Genomic DNA, 19,129 nt, shown 5'->3' with positions numbered 1-19,129 from the left:
CAGCATGCTGTTCGTGGCGATGGTCACATGACCCGACGTCTGTCAACATGAGTGGGCACTGCTGGGCAGGGAAGCAGCTGGATGTACGCAAGTCGTGACCTGCAGTTATTTGTATTCACTTTTAATATTATTTTTTAATTTAGACCAACGTTGTCGTTTCATGAGTGTTAAGCTGACCAGTGCACGCGTCGCTTTCATCGTCGTAAAAAAAAAAAAAAAAAGAAAAAAGTTTGCTATCCTAGCATTAGCTTAATGGAAGTGAGTAGTTCGCTTGGAGGCTAGCTAGGTAGGTTATGATAGCAGCATCTTATTCGCTTATTGGACTATTGACGCTTTTGTTTCGGGGGAAAATACGTTTTACTGAATGTCCTGCATCATTTAATTTATTTCAGATACATTATAACTCTCCATGTGTGTTTGAGGAGCTACACGGCGCACGTTTAGCCCGTGTGTTCATACGGTTAGCGCTCACGTTAGAAGATTCCAGGTCGAGCAAGGAAATGTTTTCTGTGCTGCATGGACCCTTTATACCAGCCATTGATTTTTAATGTTGCAGCTTGGTCGTAAAGTTTGCACACGAGTCCGTTTGGTGCCACGAAATACGTCCCTGCAACTTCTAGTCGCGACGGCTTGACTTCTTTAATGCAAAAAGCAGCCATGGCTGTGTGGGAGCCTGATGCAGGGGGAGAATGAGTACAAGCCTTCGATGGAGAAGATGCCACCATCTTTCACCGAAGACTGTCCTGCTTAACACGTCGATTAGCTGACCTACTACTGTTGAGGAGAACCATGACTGTCTTTATTAATTACGCCTTGTGGCCAATGGCTGCTGTAAGTGGTGTCAACATGCTGTCCCAGCTCGGAGAGGTAGCTGTGGCAGGTCCAGGAGGAGCGGGGCTGCCCGCGGTGGCTTTGACCAACACGTCGGCGTCCTCCAGCGAGACGCCAGGTACCGATAACCGGGGTTGTCAGAATGGCGCCTTGATGGACTCGTTTGGGATTTTCCTGCAAGGTCTCCTCGCCGTCATGGCCTTCAGCACGCTGATGTGTGAGTAGGACCAGAGCTCTGCTGTGTGCCATATATCAGACACAGACGCTGTTGATGTAACAGAGCATTAGCCAATGGCTCCACCAGATCAATCCCATGTCATATTGATCTCAGCTGGGAGGAAAGCCTAGAACAAGGCTTCACTAATTATAATGACATTTGCCACTACTAAATTAAGGGGTTACAGTTACAGCTCACTTCCGTTGCTGAAGTGTTGCTTTGGCTGTAATAGGACACTTCCTTTTTAAATTTCCTGACACATTTTACCTTCCTCATAGTGCATAGTATATTCAGTACATTCAGATCCTCTCAGATTAAAACTAACTCATGAAAAATACTCATGGAAATCTACTAGGTTTCACAAAATGTGTTGATTTGCAGTTTGTCAAGGTGGAAGGGCGTTGCTCACCTTGATTATGTGTGTTGGATGTTTGCCTGCTCTACTGGTTTGCATACAAAAAAAATTGCCCTAAGTAGATTTAGAAAAACATTTTCTAAGTCAGATTTGGCTCAAGAGATGGTTACGCAGTATACTCTTCAGTTTCCAGCCATTTCTCTTTACTGACAGTGTTTCGGTTGTTGATAACAAAACTAATGTTGTTTTGTTTCCCCTACTGTACAGACTTCCTAGCTTATTGTTTTTCAACTCTGACTTAGTTTCACATCACATCATCCACAGGATTTAGCCAGGGTTGATTCAGCCAGTACTGGGTGCAGCACTCACGGCTGTGTGACCTATTGAGAGAAGTCTCAGTTCTGTACGTCCCTGCAGCCTCGCAGCAGTGAGGAATGTCCAGCATTTCAGAGCTTCCCTCTTTTCTTTTCTTTTTTTTTTTTTTTTGCTCGAGGCGGCTCTCTGAGCAGAAAGGAGAAAGCCCAGGCCTCTGCCTGCGTTCTCATCACACCCAGCTTCACATAGGGTGGGTTTAGTCTGAAGTCACTTGTGTTCGGAGCAGAAACTGAGGTCACAGCTTGCAGTGTAACTGGCTCGCATGAAAACACAAAAAGCTCTCAGTACACGTTGGGCAATACTACAGCACTTGGTGCAAGTTCACAAAGTTGAGATTGTTTGATGTCCAGCTGAGGTATCACAGCTTTTAACAACTTGCCTAATGCAAACGTCTGTGTCAGCATAGTAAAAAAAAGAAAGAAAAGACACTGGGGGTGTTGCAGTAAACAAGTCACTATTATCAAGAACAGCAAGCGCGTATGGCATTGAGCCTTCTTGTATAAAACCCCCCAGATTCTTGTACACACACAGATAAATTAAAGTGATTACTTCCAACAAGCCATGTCTTACCCCTTATATTAGCAGTTGCCGCGATTCATAGCGTAGTTTTCGTGTTTGTTATCAGGGAAAGACTAGTGTGTAAACATTGTGATTCTGTAGACCAACAAAGGAGTTTGGTTCTGGACTAACAGTGAAATCTTTGTCATGGCAGAGTTGATTACCAGGCTAAGGAATAAGAATCTGATCAACTTTTGACCATCCTGAAAGAAACATTTACTTGTTTCCTCCTAACTCTTAATGGTCATTTAACAGCTGCTACATGTGACATTGGGTGTGGTTTTAGATTATGGTCTGGGCAGCTTTATCTTTGATCAACAACATATTGTCTTTACTTTTGCTTTCTGCAGGCTGTCCATGCATGGGTTCAGCCTGTGCTATACACTCTGCCTCAGTTTAACACCCATAGCTACGTCATACAGAGGGATAGTGACCGCTTGAAAAGACAATATCAGCTCTAATTTTGAAATCACTGGTCTTCAGTATAAGGCATTAGTGCCGCTTTAGTGGTACTAAACAAACAACCCACTATTTAATACAATAAAATGTTTTCTGGTCATTTGATGGCCCATAAGAGGGCAATCAATTGTTGAAAGAAAAGCAAGAGAGATTTTGTTTGATTATGTTCGCCTCTGTTTGTATGAGTGATCTATAATGAAATCCTCACCATCTGTGTGGCACTGTCTTTCACAGTAAAACGCTTCAGGGAGCCCAAACATGAGAGGAGACCCTGGAGGATCTGGTAAGGCAGCTGAGACAACTGAAATTCCATCACATGAATGCCACTGGTATGCCTTGGAAGCAACGTAATTATGTCTCTGCAGGTTCCTGGACACCTCAAAACAGGCTATTGGGATGCTGTTCATCCACTTTGCTAATGTCTACTTGTCAGACCTCACAGAGGAGGATCCTTGTTCACTGTGAGTATGTGAAGAAGCAGGAAGCTCTCCTCAGAGCTTTTCCATTCTACAGATACATCACCAAAAATCTGTTAAAAATTATTTAAGATATTATAGATACACTCAGGGAGGCAGATTCAAATTAAAATCACTTTTCTTTTTTCCCCAGATACCTCATTAACTTCTTGTTAGATGCTTCTTTGGGCATGTTGCTGATCTATGCAGGGGTAAGAATCGTCAGCGCTATTGTAGAGTGGAGGCAGTGGGAGTCTCTGCGTTTTGGAGAATACGGTGAGTGATAAGGTGGAAACACCAAATTCCTAAAATGCTTGTGGTGTCCAGTGGAGGGCAGTAGTTGCCCTTAATACTGCAATGCTGCGGTGTCATTTCTCCCGGTGACTTCTTATGTTACTTAGAGAGCTTAAGTGTCACCAAAGCAGTGAAATCTAATGACATTTTGTACTACTTATCTGAATACGTAAGCAGATTTTTTTTTATTGACTGATTTGTTATGTTTCCCTTCTGTTTGAAGGTGAGCCAGTTCAATGCACAGCATGGTTGGGCCAGTGTATCCTCTACATCCTCATCATGGTGTTTGAGAAAGTCCTCATCATGTTGGTCCTCCTCATCCCCCAGTGGAAGAAGGTCAGACAAAAGATTATTTGGTTTGAAAAGGCAGAATGTGAAATTTGTGTGCAATACAGTAAACAAAAACAAATAATATTCTCATTGTTTGTTTCCAAGCCTCAGTTTTAGGTCAGGCCATCATTGTGCAACCAGGATTTTATCTAGAAAACTTGTAAGACAGAATTAGATTTGTCACAAAAATTTGTCCACAGTTTGTGTGAACTCTAGGTTTCCTTAAAATAGTGTTCCCTGACCGGGAATCGAACCCGGGCCGCGGCGGTGAGAGCGCCGAATCCTAACCACTAGACCACCAGGGACATCTGCATGGTGTTCTAGCCTCTCACAGTGGACGGTAGTAGTCAGTGTTGGCTCATTAATACTGTAACACTGCAATGCAATTAAACTTTGTGGCTACATCATCAGTCCAGACCATATGCAGACCCTAATGCCGTAGCCTGACGTGCACCTCCCCAGAAATGTAACTCTGCGTCACGGCGACACAGCCTGCAAGTGCTGTGATTTGTCCGCTTGGTAGTCTGCTTCAGTATTTTAATCAATGGAGAGACCGGGCCTACAGTGCTTTTGCCTTTTCTGGTAATCATGCTGTCGTATGTTTTCTCAGATTGAATCAGGAAGAACCCCACTTATGCAGATAATGTCTTGTCCTTCCCAGGCCTAGTTAAGAGACAGTTTATTTGCACATTCGCACCTGTAACGTTATCACAGTTCTAAGTTTAATACTTAGCTCTGCATGCTTTGTCATCATTTTGTAATGTTATCCAGAGATGCATCATTACCTCTGTGCTTGTATGTTTGTTGTATGTGTTTCGCTGTGTCGCAGCTGGCTCTCCTCAACCCCATACAGAATCCTGCGCTGGAGCTGGCCATTGTCATGCTCATCGTTCCATTTTTCGTCAACGTAAGTCTGCTGTTACTACCTCAACCATCGCTGTTTATGCACACCATAGCTATTGCTTTGTGTGCATATATGATAGTATAGAAAACCTATTTTATTTAAAAAAAAAAATACCTCTGCACGTAATTGGATAGTCCTACAACTAATCACAGTCACTTTGTTGGAAACAAATTCAACTTGACTGCGCTCAGATGGCATAAATACAGTTCGCCATCTATCGATTCTATTCTATCACCTCATAAAGCCAGCCTAAATGATTTGATTTGCAAATCTTTGCCAGGGCAGAATCAGTTTCCAACAGAGCAACTCAGTTTGTGGGGCTAGCTTGCAGACTAGAAAATAACTGCAGTGAGGAGAAAAATCACTTACTGGTTTGTTTCATTTAGGCCCTGATGTTCTGGGTGGTAGATAATTTTCTAATGAAGAAGCACAGGACAAAAGCAAAGCTAGAGGAGAGAGAAGAGGACTCTCGGGGGAACAGCAAGGTGCGCTACAGACGAGCCCTTTCCCATGATGACTCCGAGTCAGAGGTAGGTCTCACACACTACTGGTCTCTATCACTGATCACTGTCTTGAATAAACATAACAGGAAGTGGTTCAGCACTTGGTGGTTAATTAGAAACTTCTCTCATTTATTCAGTGGATTAAAATTATCTACAGCTCCCCATCAGCATCGGTAATAATAAAAAATTACACATTACGCATCAGTGTTTCATATTACAGCAGGGCACAAGACAGGGATGTCTCCGATACTATTTGCCATTTTTGTTGAACCTCTTGCAGCTGCCATTCCCCAGAGCACATATCATATAACAGATTTGAAAAAAGATAATTTCCACCACAAAATCATCTCATATTCAGATGAATATAGGAGGTTCAGGGGTCTGTTATCAATCCTATATCCTCTGTTATCAATCCTGTATCTTCATTCTCAGAAGCGAGTCTTATGGTTAAGTTGACTTCCAGCTTGTAAGCTGTTGCTGTCTTGGAAACTGTGCTTTAACAGCAGTGCAGCGTTATGGGGGAAGGGCTGGACTGTGTTGCGTTTTCAGCATTTCTTTTACCCTGTGGGCCAGTGGCGCAATGGATAACGCGTCTGACTACGGATCAGAAGATTCTAGGTTCGACTCCTGGCTGGCTCGTATCTTTTTTTTGTTATTTTGGTTTGGTCGATAGTGAGGTGGTCACAGGAGGTATTTTTGTTTTAAATGGGCAGAATACTTGCGTTCACACAAAACAGCTTCTGTCATGATTCCTCGTGATGGTTTTAGACTTTGCTAGTAGCGTCTTTTGTTTGTCATCGAGCATATTTAAAGCCTAACATAGTTTTCTCCGAATCCACCTGCAGAAATAAGAGCACAGAATCCATACCACTAGACGGGAAACATGTGGATGTGAAGTCATAATGTCAGGGATCTCTTTCTTTTATCAGTGGACACCACAACCTACTAAAGATTAAACAATAGTATGTAACAGAATATCATTTAAGTCATTTTTGTTTTCTTGTTTATTTATGATAGTTTTGAACAAACCTATTAAATTCAGTATCACATCTGGCCATTTAGAAACCAGTATTCACCAGTGCTAAACAACAAAAACGGTGTTTGGCAGTTATGATTTTTCATGGCTGGTTTGCATTGTGGCGACGTGGACCTAACTGATTGGTCCGAAATGCATGTCATTGTTCACGAGACTCAGCAGCCAGACGAGCACAGAAAGTTTTCCTTTGTTCAGGCTCATACACACAGTATAGTCAGTCGTTTTCTCTATTTTCTGAGCTGCAGGGGTTATAGTAAAACAGTTAACCTACATGTATTTACATAAGATTTACCTAACAATACAGACACACCAACGCACAGGTATAAATGTTTTTGCCGACATAAACTCCTACGTAACTATGTAACCCCCTGCGCACGTTGAGTTCCTGCAGTACTTATTTGTGCTGGTGCAAGAACACCATGTTCACACGAACATTCACACATGGGTAATCTGGGAATAATGAACCACTGCCAACTATCTTGAACTTTTTGTTTTTAGATTTTTCTTCAGCAGGTAAAACCTCTGATGAGAGATCTGTTGACTCACTTGGACAGTGTAGAATGTTCCATTTTTAACTTTCAATTACGTTTTTCCAAAGGGCTGTGGTTAGGCTTTTGCAATTGTCAGCTCTTGATTAGCTGTTGCTGCCTTGGAAAGTGCATCCACAGCAGTACAGAAGTGTGGGGGAAGGGCTGGAATGTGTTGTTGATTCAGCACCTATGCCCTTCTGTGGGCCAGTGGCGCAATGGATAACGCGTCTGACTACGGATCAGAAGATTCTAGGTTCGACTCCTGGCTGGCTCGTCTGCTTTTAATCAGTTTGAATGCGACACGAGCAGATTATAAAAATTGTATAATCTTCTGTTTCGTGTGTTTATAATACAGAGTACTTTTCTTCTGAATGGGCCCATACAAAATAGACACTGTCACTATTTCAGCCTCAGTTTCAGTTCATGTTTTGCTTTGCGTGTATAGTCCTTTGTTAACTACGTTTATTTTTGAAGTCTTTGAACAATGTCTTGTCAGTTGGCTGTGAGATTCATATGTTGAAAGGTTCTTAAGATAAGATAAGATAATACTTTATTGTCTGTTACACAAGGTTACAGAAAATTATCTTTGACAAGGCTTCCAGTCACAAGAAAAACATTCACACAGACATATACAAACAGGACATGGGGTGTTGAGGTATCAGCTGACTGTGGTGTTCAGGCATATCAGTCAGAATCTTAGGTAATTTTAACATCTGAATGGGCAGACAAAAGCCTGCCTCATGGTTTATTTTCACTTCTTGTGTACTGCAGCTGACATCAGAAAGAGCACGCTTTGAGCTGAGCTGAGCTGAGCTGAGCTTTGGGGGGAAGGGCGGTTCTCACACAGAGTTATTCGTGTGTTCAGTCATTGTTGTGTGCAGCGGGCCAGTGGCGCAATGGATAACGCGTCTGACTACGGATCAGAAGATTCTAGGTTCGACTCCTGGCTGGCTCGTTCTTTTCTATTGTTCATCAACGCAGCATGTATTGCTGTTTATTAAAAAAATTATATAATAGATAAAAATTTAACCCTTAATCGTCCCTCAGATCATAATGTTATAATGATCATGTTAAAAAGACATTTTCACTCAACAAAGCTGTTTTCTTTGTTGCTTTGCTTTATTATCAAAGCTGACAACATTGCTTTGTTATATTGATATATTCATCCACATTTACATTACATTTGAAGTCTGACAGTTACATACACCTTGATCAAATACATTTAAACTAAGTTAACTCATTCTCATCTATTCCACGTAAACAGCCTTTTTAGGTCATTTAGGATCTTTACTTTCAGAATGTGAAATGTCAGAATAACAATAGAGAGAAAGATTTATATCAGCTTTTATTTTATTTTAATTTTTTTATCACATTCCCAGCAGGTCAGGAGTTTGCAAGCATATACCGTTATGGTGTATAGATGGTGCTATTCGGTTTTCAAGCCTCCCCATTTTATTTCTCCACACATAACGGTGGGCATTATGGCCAGCAGTTCAATCTTTGTTTCATCAAACCAGAGGGTATTTGTCGCAAAAGTACAATCTTTGTCCTCAAGTGCAGCTGCAAATAACCTAGACTTTTTTTATTCCGTTTTTGGAGCAGTGCCTTCTTCCTTGCTGAGCAGCCTTTCAGTTTAAAAAGGGGTGCATTTTATGAAACATTGAGTTGTTAATCGAGTCATTCGTTTATGTTACGTCCCTAGGTGTGTCCAGGGGAAAATCAGGGACAAACACAATACAACCAATGCTCAAGTCTGGTGTAACAAAAAGTTTAACAATATTTATTGAAATACAAAAAGATGACTAAACAAAAATCTCCTCAAAACAAAAACAGTGGGGAAGATTTGGACCACGTGGTTGTGCCAAATAAATGAAAGCAATAAAACAAAACTAGGCCTGGCTAACACACTGCCATATAGAAATCAACAAACAAAAAGGGCCTAACCATCTTTTCTACTAAAAAACGTTATCAGAACTACATTGGTGGCACCAACCAATAATCCTAGTGTATATAACAGAGGAATCCTACGTGGTGGGGAGTAAAGGGTACCCCAATCTTACCTCTGGTCCGCACCTTCCACCACAACTGAAATAAATCAAACAGAAAGGGTCCACACGTCTCAATACCACGGTAGGACAGAAAACAAAAGACCAATCGAGCCGGGCAACAGGCAAAGGACAGATTTTGAACCATGAGGTTCTCAAACAAGCTGCAAGCAGTACACACAACTGGCATGCAGCAGCAAATCAGGTGCAAGTGAAGTAGAGGGCGAGGAGCCTGTAGCTGGATCCTTATGAAGTAGGTCCTGTGGTGGCAATTGGATAAACCAACCAATCAGCAGGCTCTGAAAGACATCCCAGGTGGAAACACTTGCAGTATCACCAGTAATCACCTGAACACACAGGGGAGGGGGAGAGAGAGAGAGAGAGACAGGGTTCCCACTCCTAATCTGAAATTATTTTCCAGGACTTTTCCAGGACATTTTCAGCTGCTACAGAGACAAGTTATCATGTCATACACTAATACATTCCCCTGTCCCACTCATTCTTTGGAATGATACTAGCGACACTGGCACTTTTCAACTTACTGTAGTGCCGAGTTTTGTCTCTAGGGGCGGGGTGTGAAAAGTCGCTAAAGCCAGAAATTCTCTGCTAAAGCTAGCGACAAAATCAAATTTGATTTGCTGGTAGTGTCACGTGGGGCGGTGCGCTGGAGCAGCGAGCTCTGTGCCGTATGTTGCCCAGAAGACATGCATGCGCATAACTTTTAACCCGTTTGCATTCGCTCAGAAGGCAGGGGGAGGATAAATAATTTTCCAGGACAACTTAATTTCCAGGACATTTGACCTTTTTTCTCATTTTCCATATGTTTTCCATGACTGGAAAATTGGTCAATCATTTTCCAGGTTTTCCAGGTTTTCCAGGACGCGTGGGAACCCTGGAGAGAGAGAGAGAGAGAGAGAGAGAGAGAGAGAGCGAGAGAAAAAGCAAGAAAAATACGCTGCCCCCGTCTGGCACGTAACACCCCCACCCTTACAAGTCCAAACAATATGTTTGGAACCATCTCTCAATACTATACAGCACGTGACAAGGCATCAGCAAGGACATTTTCAGATCCTTTTTGTGACAGATTACCAGATGGTAATCTTGAACAATGAGACACCAGCGCATTAGACGTTGGTTATGGTTACACATTCTAGAGAGGAATACAAGGGGATTATGGTCAGTGAAAACCTTAATAGGTTTAACACTGGATCCCAAGTAGACCTCGAAATGTTGCAGGGCGAGCAACAGTGCAAGTGCTTCCTTCTCAATAGTAGAGTATTTCAGTTGATGCTCATTGAACTTGCGGGAAAAGTAACTCATGGGATGATCAATGCCTTGATTGTCCTCTTGCAGAAGGACAGCTCCAGCCCCAACTCCACTGGCATCAACTTCCAGCTTGAAAGGAAGTGAAAAATCTGGGGCAGACAGAACAGGAGTGCTACACAGAAGACCTTTAAGGTTTTGAAAAGATGCTTGGCACTCACTAGACCAAACGAAGGGCTTAGCAGGACTAGTCAAAGCGGTCAGTGGTGTTGCTACCGAGGAAAAGTTTTTGCAGAACCGGCGATAGTATCCAGCCATCCCCAGGAAACGACGCAGCTCTCTCCGGGTAGTTGGTACAGGAAATGCCGAAATCACTGAGATCTTAGCATCTGCAGGACGCACCTGTCCTCGACCAACCTGCTGACCAAGATAAAGCACAGTACCTTTTCCAAACTCGCACTTGGCTAGATTGAGAGTCAGGGATGCAGCTGCAAGACGTTTAAAAACTTCTCTCAGTGTTGACATGTGACTAGACCAGTCATCAGAGTATATCACCATGTCATCCAGATATGCTCTGCAGTTCGGCACACCCCCCAGTACCTTATTTACAAGCCTCTGAAAAGTTGCAGGAGCATTACACATCCCGAAAGGCCATGACTGTGTACTGCAGAAAACTGTCAGGGGTCACAAAAGCAGAAATCTCCGAAGCATGTGGCGTTAATGGAACTTGCCAATACCCTTTTAGCATATCAAGCTTGGAAATGTATGTCGCAGGACCAATCTCATCAATGCAGTCGTCAATTAGAGGCAACGGATGAGCATCAGGGACAGTTACAGCATTGACCTTGCGGAAGTCTGTACAAAATCTTGGACTTCCATCAGACTTTGCATCTAGGAGGCAAGGTGAACTCCATGGACTCGAGCTTGGCACCGCAAACCCATTGTGCACCAGATACTCAACTTCTTTTTTCATGAGCTGTCTTTTAACAGGACTCACCCGATAAGCATGCTGCTTAATAGGTGTAGTCCTAGTCAGGACGATATCATGCGTCATGACAGTAGTCTGCGATGGGATGTCACCAAATAGACTGGGGAAATCAAAGATCATTCTCTTAATGTCTTTGTATTGGTCGTTAGGTAGATATGATAAGTATTGGGGCAACTTGGACAATACCTCAGTATTACTCAGTCTTGCCCCCTATGGTGCAGCATTACGCATCACCAACCCATCATCCACAGGAGACACAACTTTTGCAACAGAAGCCATGGGTGACACAGCACTTACATCATGTGATACAGACAACCCATGTTCCTCTTCTCGGGACCAATACGGTTTCAACATGTTGACGTGACACACCCTAGTCTGTCGCCTTCGATCAGGAGTTTGGATCACATAGTTCGTTTCACTAAGTTTCTTCTCTACAACGTAAGGACCCGAAAACTTGGTGGACAGGGTAGAACCAGGTATCGGCAGAAGAATCAAAACTTTGTCACCTGGCTGAAACACATGAGAAACTGCTCTCTTGTCATAGTGTTTCTTCAGCTTTACCTGAGCAGAGGTCAGGGCATCCCTAGCTAAAGAGCAGGCCAGCTGAAGGCGGTTTTTGAGCTTGGCTACGTACTCTGGAATGCTTTTGACCATTTTCTCTGGTGTGACCACCTGTTCTTTGAGAAGCTTTAAAGGACCTCTAACCTCATGTCCAAATACCAACTCTGCCGGACTGAATCCTAGTGACTCCTGCACAACTTCACGTGCAGCAAACAGAACCAAGGGGACACTGTCATCCCAATCCCTCTGGGAGTCATGACAGTGTTTGCGCAACATGGATTTCATAGTTTGATGAAATCGTTCGAGTGCCCCTTGGCTTTCAGGATGGTAAGGGCTAGATGTCACTGGGGTGATTCCTAAGGTTTTAAGTGCTTGGCAAAATACCTTCAACTTAAAGTTAGTACCTTGATCAGTTTGTACCACGTTTGGTAAACCAAATGTTGAAAAGAATTTCACCAAAGCCTTGGTGATAACAGGAGCTGTAATTTTTCGTAGAGGGATGGCTTCTGGGAACCTAGTGGAAGCACACATAATTGTCAGAAGAAACTGGTTTCCACTTTTTGCTTTGGGCAAAGGCCCCACACAGTCCAGAATTACCCTTTCAAATGGTTCACCCATCACAGGTATAGGATGCAGGGGAGCAGGAGGAATCACCTGGTTGGGCTTGCCAGTAATCTGACATACATGGCATGTTTGACAATAATTAACAACATCAGATTTCAGTCCTGGCCAAAAGAAATGCTTGAGAACTCTATTATAAGTTTTGGTGACCCCCATGTGTCCTGACCATGGGTAGTCATGTGCCAAGGACAGCACCTGCAAACGATATGCTGTTGGTACAACGACTTGATACGTCACCTTCCACTCATCCCCTGAGATGTCACTAGCCCAGCAACGCATTAAGAGACCATCTTCGAGGATGTACGCCATTTTCTTCTTTCTGGCCTCCCTCTGATCAAGGACAGAAGAGAGACATTTGGAAAGGGTTACATCACCTTGCTGCGCTGCAATAAATTCCTTCCTAGTAGCTGGTAGGTTCTCAGCCTTGACATTAGAGAGAGTCGACATTTTCTCAGGAGACGGTACCTCAGGCCGACTTGGAGACCTAAGCACTGTATCTGCAGACTGCTCTGTAACCAGAAAAGTGTCAGACAAGTCAATATCATTGCCCGCTGATTGAGCTCTTGTAACCACACATGCCGGAAAAACATCAGGATGGAAGGTCTCTGACTTGGAATTGGAAGTGGGTCTGTCTAGTACCTCAGGTACAGGTATTACTTTGCCTCCAGCTATATCATTACTTAGAATGAAGTCAATACCTTTAATTGGTAGGGCAGGGAGGACAGCTACTTTAAAGAACCCACTGACAAGCGGAGACTGTACATAAACATTGTGCAAAGGGGCAGATACAAATCTCATCCCAACCCCCTGAACGACTGCACTTGACCAACATGATGAGCTGGATGACAGTGGCAAAATACCTTCCCTAATTATGGACTGAGATCCTCCGGTATCTCTCAGTATCTTTACTGGATGCTGATTTTCTCGACTTCCTGCAAGTGAAACAAAGCCATCTGAAATAAACGGTTTGAAACAAGGATTAGGGCCATTGTCTTCCTCCTGTGACACTTCAGTGATAGTTGGCGTCATAACCTTAATTAAACCGACTCCCTTTGGATGTTGAGAAGTAGATGACTGTTTATGTTTCAGGGAAAGACACTCGGCAATAATGTGACCTTTCTTATGGCAGTAGTAACATTCCCGATTTTCACGGGAAGGAGACTGTGGTCCTTTGGCCTTCTCAACAGAGTGACCTACTTCAGGTCCTGAGGGACGTGCTGCTGGAACTCTAACTGGACGAGAAGATACAAATACATTCTTGTGAGTCAACAAAAACTCATCGGCCAAGACAGCTGCTTTAGACAGGGATGTTACCTTTTGTTCATTTAGGAACACTACCATCTTCTCAGGTAACGCACTCTTAAAATCTTCCAACAATATCAAATGACGAAGTGATTCAAAACTACCCTTAACTTCACAAGCAGAACACCACTTATCAAAAAGAACACTCTTTTCCCGTGCAAACTCAACAAATGTCTGAACACCCGCTTTTGTGTGGCCTCTAAACTTCTGTCTGTAGGCCTCTGGCACAAGCTCATAGGCACGCAAAATGGACTCCTTGAGTATGTCATACTGCAAGCTATCTTGTAGAGAAAGAGAGGATACAACCTCCTGTGCTTTTCCTACGAGCTTACAGTGTAGCAAGATGGACCACATATCCTTAGGCCAGCCTAGAGCAGTAGCAATTCTTTCAAAAGCACTGAAATATGTGTCTACCTCTCGGAATGCTGGTACCAAAGCGATATTCTTACCGACATCAAAACTTTGTGTACCAAGGGACGTCTGTGAAGGTGTGGAGTCCTCATGGGCATATGATAATTTTGTTGAAGATTTTTTCATGGCTTCCAATTCAAGGCGCCGCAACGAGATCTCTTTCTCAGCTTCGATTTCCAACCTGCGAATTTGTAAACGAAGCTCATACTCTGCCTTGTGAGTCCTTTCCCTTTCCTGGGCCTCTAGCTGAAGACGAGCAAGCCGAACCTTTAGCCTAGCATCCGTACTTGAGCCCTGGACTTCGGGGGAGAAGGGCTCAAAACGAGGTAAAGTTGCAGGTAGGGCCTCACGTTCAGTCCCCTTTGCTTGAGGTGTAGCTGGCGTGGTCTCATCACCTTTAACAGCAGAAGCCTCTAACTCAACAAATGGATCCAATGGACCAGCTGCCCTAGGCAGGAAAGGGCTTCCAGGCACTATCAGGATTCCTAGCTCTACCAATCCTTCCAAAACCCTGTTTTTCACCTCTTTTTTTCTAACATGTTTTTGGACAGGAATTTTATAGTGTGCAGCAATACATACCAAGTCGTCTTTACGACAAGCCTCAATCTTGTCAGGACCAGGATTTTCAATAAAATCTTGCAAATTGAAACTCTTTCTGACACAGACTCAACAGTGGTTGGTTTGTAGATGTAGGGAAAAAGATCCCGGACGAGCCCCCATTTGTGTTACGTCCCTAGGTGTGTCCAGGGGAAAATCAGGGACAAACACAATACAACCAATGCTCAAGTCTGGTGTAACAAAAAGTTTAACAATATTTATTGAAATACAAAAAGATGACTAAACAAAAATCTCCTCAAAACAAAAACAGTGGGGAAGATTTGGACCACGTGGTTGTGCCAAATAAATGAAAGCAATAAAACAAAACTAGGCCTGGCTAACACACTGCCATATAGAAATCAACAAACAAAAAGGGCCTAACTATCTTTTCTACTAAAAAACGTTATTAGAACTACATTGGTGGCACCAACCAATAATCCTAGTGTATATAACAGAGGAATCCTACGTGGTGGGGTGTAAAGGGTACCCCAATCTTACCTCTGGTCCGCACCTTCCACCACAACTGAAATAAATCAAACAGAAAGGGTCCACACGTCTCAATACCACGGTAGGACAGAAAACAAAAGACCAATCGAGCCGGGCAACAAGCAAAGGACAGATTTTTAACCATGAGGTTCTCAAACAAGCGAGAGAGAGAGAGAGCGAGAGAAAAACCAAGAAAAATACGCTGCCCCCGTCTGGCACGTAACAGTTTACTGGTTTATTTTCATGTTTTGGCTGTTTCATTTTTGCCTATATACAGGCCTGTGAGGTTCCCATAAAAGATGCTACACAACTGCACTACTTTACATTTTTTTAAAGTCTCTTTCTTTTTTCAACTTGTCCAAAGTCTTTCATAAGTTCAATGCAATTTAAATGCTCAATACATCTCATACATCACATTGTCTGTGATTAGTTCCGTACTATAACCTAGTATTTGAGTATAAAGAATGAAGCTACAGTATGAATCAAGTTACAACATACAACCAGACTAAATACTGCAGTAATATTTATAATGTAACAACAACCCTGCTACATCTTAGACCTTACATTTCTCAATCTCTCTCTCTTGTTTCTTAGATCCTTTTTTCAGCAGATGATGAGATGGATGAGTCTGATGAAGACGACGTGCGTCGACTCACTGGTCTCAAGACAGTGAAGAAGAAAAAGCTTCGGATGGGGATCCCTGTTTGACCTGTGTGCCTAGCGTTACTGCTACGATTAAATTTCCTCTGGTAGCTCTTCGCCTGACATGCATTCCCTGCTCCGTCACTGATTATGATATCATCCTTTGATGACAAAAGAATATTCCGAGACTACACACTCTTTACTTTTGACTTTCTGAGGACTGCTACATGAACTGTGTCCAGTCGGGGACACTTCAAGTTGTTTTTGGGTTTTTTTTGGGTTTTTTTCTCAGTACTGAATCTTCTTCTGGATCCCTGTTGCATTTCAACATGGAGTTCCTGAGGTGAGTGTTGTGTTTGAAGACCACAGGCAAAAGAACCTCACCATGAATAAACATACTGTTAAATCCTTTAATGTAAGTATATTAGAAATGAGTAACACTGGTTTAATACTGTTTGGACTTAAGTGGCAATGGGTATGAGTGTAGTTGTCCAGGATTGTCAGGTTGCTTGGACAAACCTTAATATCATGCAAATGATTCTGTATAAGGAGTTGGATACATTTGACAATTTGATACCCTACAATGTCCCAAAAGTGACTGTATTCCTGATGTAGATTTCATGTAAATGTTGTCCTTTGTCTTCTCATGTAGATGTACCAACATGACCTATGTTATGGGAGAGAGTGGGAGTAGGGGTGTAGTGAGGTACCCTTCAACTTCAGAGGAGCATTTTTCAGTGTTTCACTGGATTGATGCAACTCAAACACTTTGCAGCACAGTTACACACTTTACTACTGTATATCTTGTATGTAATGTTATTTTTTGTCAGAGGGAGCACATTCGTTCTTGCAGCAGTCGTCCCTTTTTGTCGTCTAACAGACTTCTGACTTTCAGCGATTAAAGCTGAACTACAGCAAGCACCACACTGTGTGACTTCCTTCTAACATCAACTCAGTGTATTCTGTCCATGGACTGCAGTCTCCGTTTGTTTGTGGCTGTTTTTCTGATGTGCTCTGTTCGTTTTTGTTTTTGAGTGTCTTTTGTGTCATTTTGAGTTGTTTCTGAGTTTTGAGTGTTATTTTCGGGCCAAAAATGTGACTATGCCTGTCCCAAAAGAGTTGTTTTTTCACTCTAACTGAACTAAGCGACTAAATATGGGAACCATTTCTTGCACAATTTCCTATCTGTCACTGCTTTCATCTTTCCTGTTGTATTTCGTGTGAGTTTTGTTTATTTTTGCAGCGGAATGATTTTTGTTCCAGTAATGTGCCTGAGTGATTACCGGCAGGTGTTTTTGTTTTTTGTTTGTCTGGTTTTGTATTCTTTGACTGTTTTAGCAGAGCTCCAGATCTTCAGGCATGAAGCAGCATTCAGCAGGATCTGATGTTAAGAATGTGACATGCATTGACCTCTAAAACTGTAAACCGTGAGCGCGGACCAGACGGTGGAGAGAAAGGGCGTGTGTGGGGGATTTTTTGTGTGTGCATGCCAGTGTATACGTACCTGTATGTACTGGTGTGTGCTGAATATTTATATGCGTAGCAGGTGTGTCTGTTGATCCTGTTAAATGTAAATGGAGTAACATAGCTGTGATGACTATGGTGCTGGTGATGATTTCATTATGATGTTTTTGGCATGTTGGCGAGGAATAAATGACTGTGCATTTTATAAAGGGAAAGTACAGCACCTTGCTTGTTACTGTTACTCTCAGCTCAACCAGGACAAAGAGGGCTTTTAGTATTTTGCAAAGATGAAACTACTACATGATCAAAAGACAAGTGATGGAGATAAGTTATCATGATAAATGCTTTTCAAATAAAGGATGTGATACAATTAGCCTGCTCAACTCACTTTTACTGCCAGTTTTCTGTTTTTGTAGGTTCAGAAAACTCTGCCAACCAGAAAGCCAAGATGTAACTTCAAATACATAGCAAACTCATGTTTCCCCACAGCCTGCCCTATTTTCTCAAAATAATTTAGTTGTGTGTAAGTAAAACCAAAAATGCTAACCAAAAAAATTTGTACAGTCTATAAGTAAAACTATCATATGCATTTGAAGCCACGTCATTGTTCGCTATCCACTGAAATAAAAACAAAAGTAAATCCTAAGCACTGTTCAGGGAACTTACCTTTATCTTTCAATGGTTAGCAAAGACTGAAAGGGCTTCAACTGTGTAGGGTAGTCGCTTGCACACATGAACTAAATTATTTGGAAAAAAACGGGCCTCGTCAGGAAGCATGAGTTTATTAAATAGGTTTATCCTTAATCTCGAGAAGATGGCCAATCAAGATCATTGTCCAAAACTACAAAAGCATGTTTTGGAAGATACTTAAAAGTGAGTTCCCTGACTGGGAATCGAGCCCGGGCCACAGACGTGAGAACGCCGACTCGTAACCACCTGGGATCTGATAAGTTCCTTTTTTGCTGTTGTCTTTTTTCTTTTAAAAAAGCTGATCTAAGTAGAGTTTAAATTGTTGATATGGTCAAATTCCTGATAAGCGGGTGTTGCAAAGTTACCCCTGAACTGAAACAACAGTGCAATAGAAGCAGGGATGGACGTTTCAAGCTTTCAAACGTTAATAATGTGTTTGAAAGCTTATTTTTTATTTCAAAAGGTTTTGCGGCCCTTTTTTATCACATGATAAGACCTTTTGGAATTTTATGGTCAAATATATGATAAGTGGGTGTTGTAAAGTTCCCCCTAAGCAGGTAATTGTGTAGATTTGCATCTTTTTATTTTTTTTTTATGTAAATTGTTGTCTTCAAGTCGAAACAAAAACTAAATATTTAGAGTTGACTTCTGTGGCCATGAGATTAGTTTAAGTGATAAAGATCAAGGTAGTTGTAGTCATTCCAGCGTTTTCTAACCATTGAAAGAAGATACTTAGAAAATACAAACCGCTTAAGGGGAAAAAGGTGAGTTCCCTGACCGGGAATCGAACCCGGGCCGCGGCGGTGAGAGCGCCGAATCCTAACCACTAGACCACCAGGGACCTCTTAAGGGCGTTTCTATGAATGTTAAAAAAAAAAAAATTGAATCTGCTTATTTATGATATATGTTAGACTAGAGCACAGAACAAAAAAATAAAATTGCACATAAAGGTATTGAAATCATTGCTCTTATGATGAATAGAAATAACAGCTCTCTATATAACAGAGAGACAGTCCAGTCTGTGAGACGAGTGATGTGATTGTAGAGAGGTGCATGACTTGAGGGAGGTGGAGGATATGATAATGACCATCATCCTAACAGAGACAAGAAATAAACTGTTATAGAACCGTGACCTGTGAGTGCTGTTACTGTCTGGCCTGTGGTGTCTCAGGTTGTATCATGAGTCCTTCCATCTAAGCAGACAGTGAGTTG

General features: G+C 42.3%; 1 protein-coding gene across 1 annotated transcript; it reads left to right on the top strand.

Annotated features, from left to right (window-relative positions):
- Nucleotides 1-38: 38 nt before the first annotated feature.
- stimate (STIM activating enhance) lies at nt 39-17,447 on the top strand. The gene is made up of 8 exons (XM_084543585.1): nt 39-1,048; nt 3,030-3,078; nt 3,161-3,256; nt 3,405-3,526; nt 3,768-3,880; nt 4,704-4,781; nt 5,165-5,308; nt 15,716-17,447. Exons 1-8 carry the CDS (start codon nt 790-792, stop codon nt 15,827-15,829), a joined length of 975 nt encoding a protein of 324 aa, XP_084399711.1. The 5' UTR covers nt 39-789; the 3' UTR covers nt 15,830-17,447.
- The last annotated feature ends 1,682 nt before the right edge of the window (nt 17,448-19,129 follow it).

This window comes from Chelon labrosus (genome assembly GCF_963514085.1).
Source record: "Chelon labrosus genome assembly, chromosome: 4".
In the NCBI taxonomy this organism is placed as follows: Eukaryota; Metazoa; Chordata; class Actinopteri; order Mugiliformes; family Mugilidae; genus Chelon; species Chelon labrosus.
The sequence above is the reverse complement of the archived record's forward strand: the minus strand, read 5'-3'. Positions and strand labels throughout refer to the sequence as shown.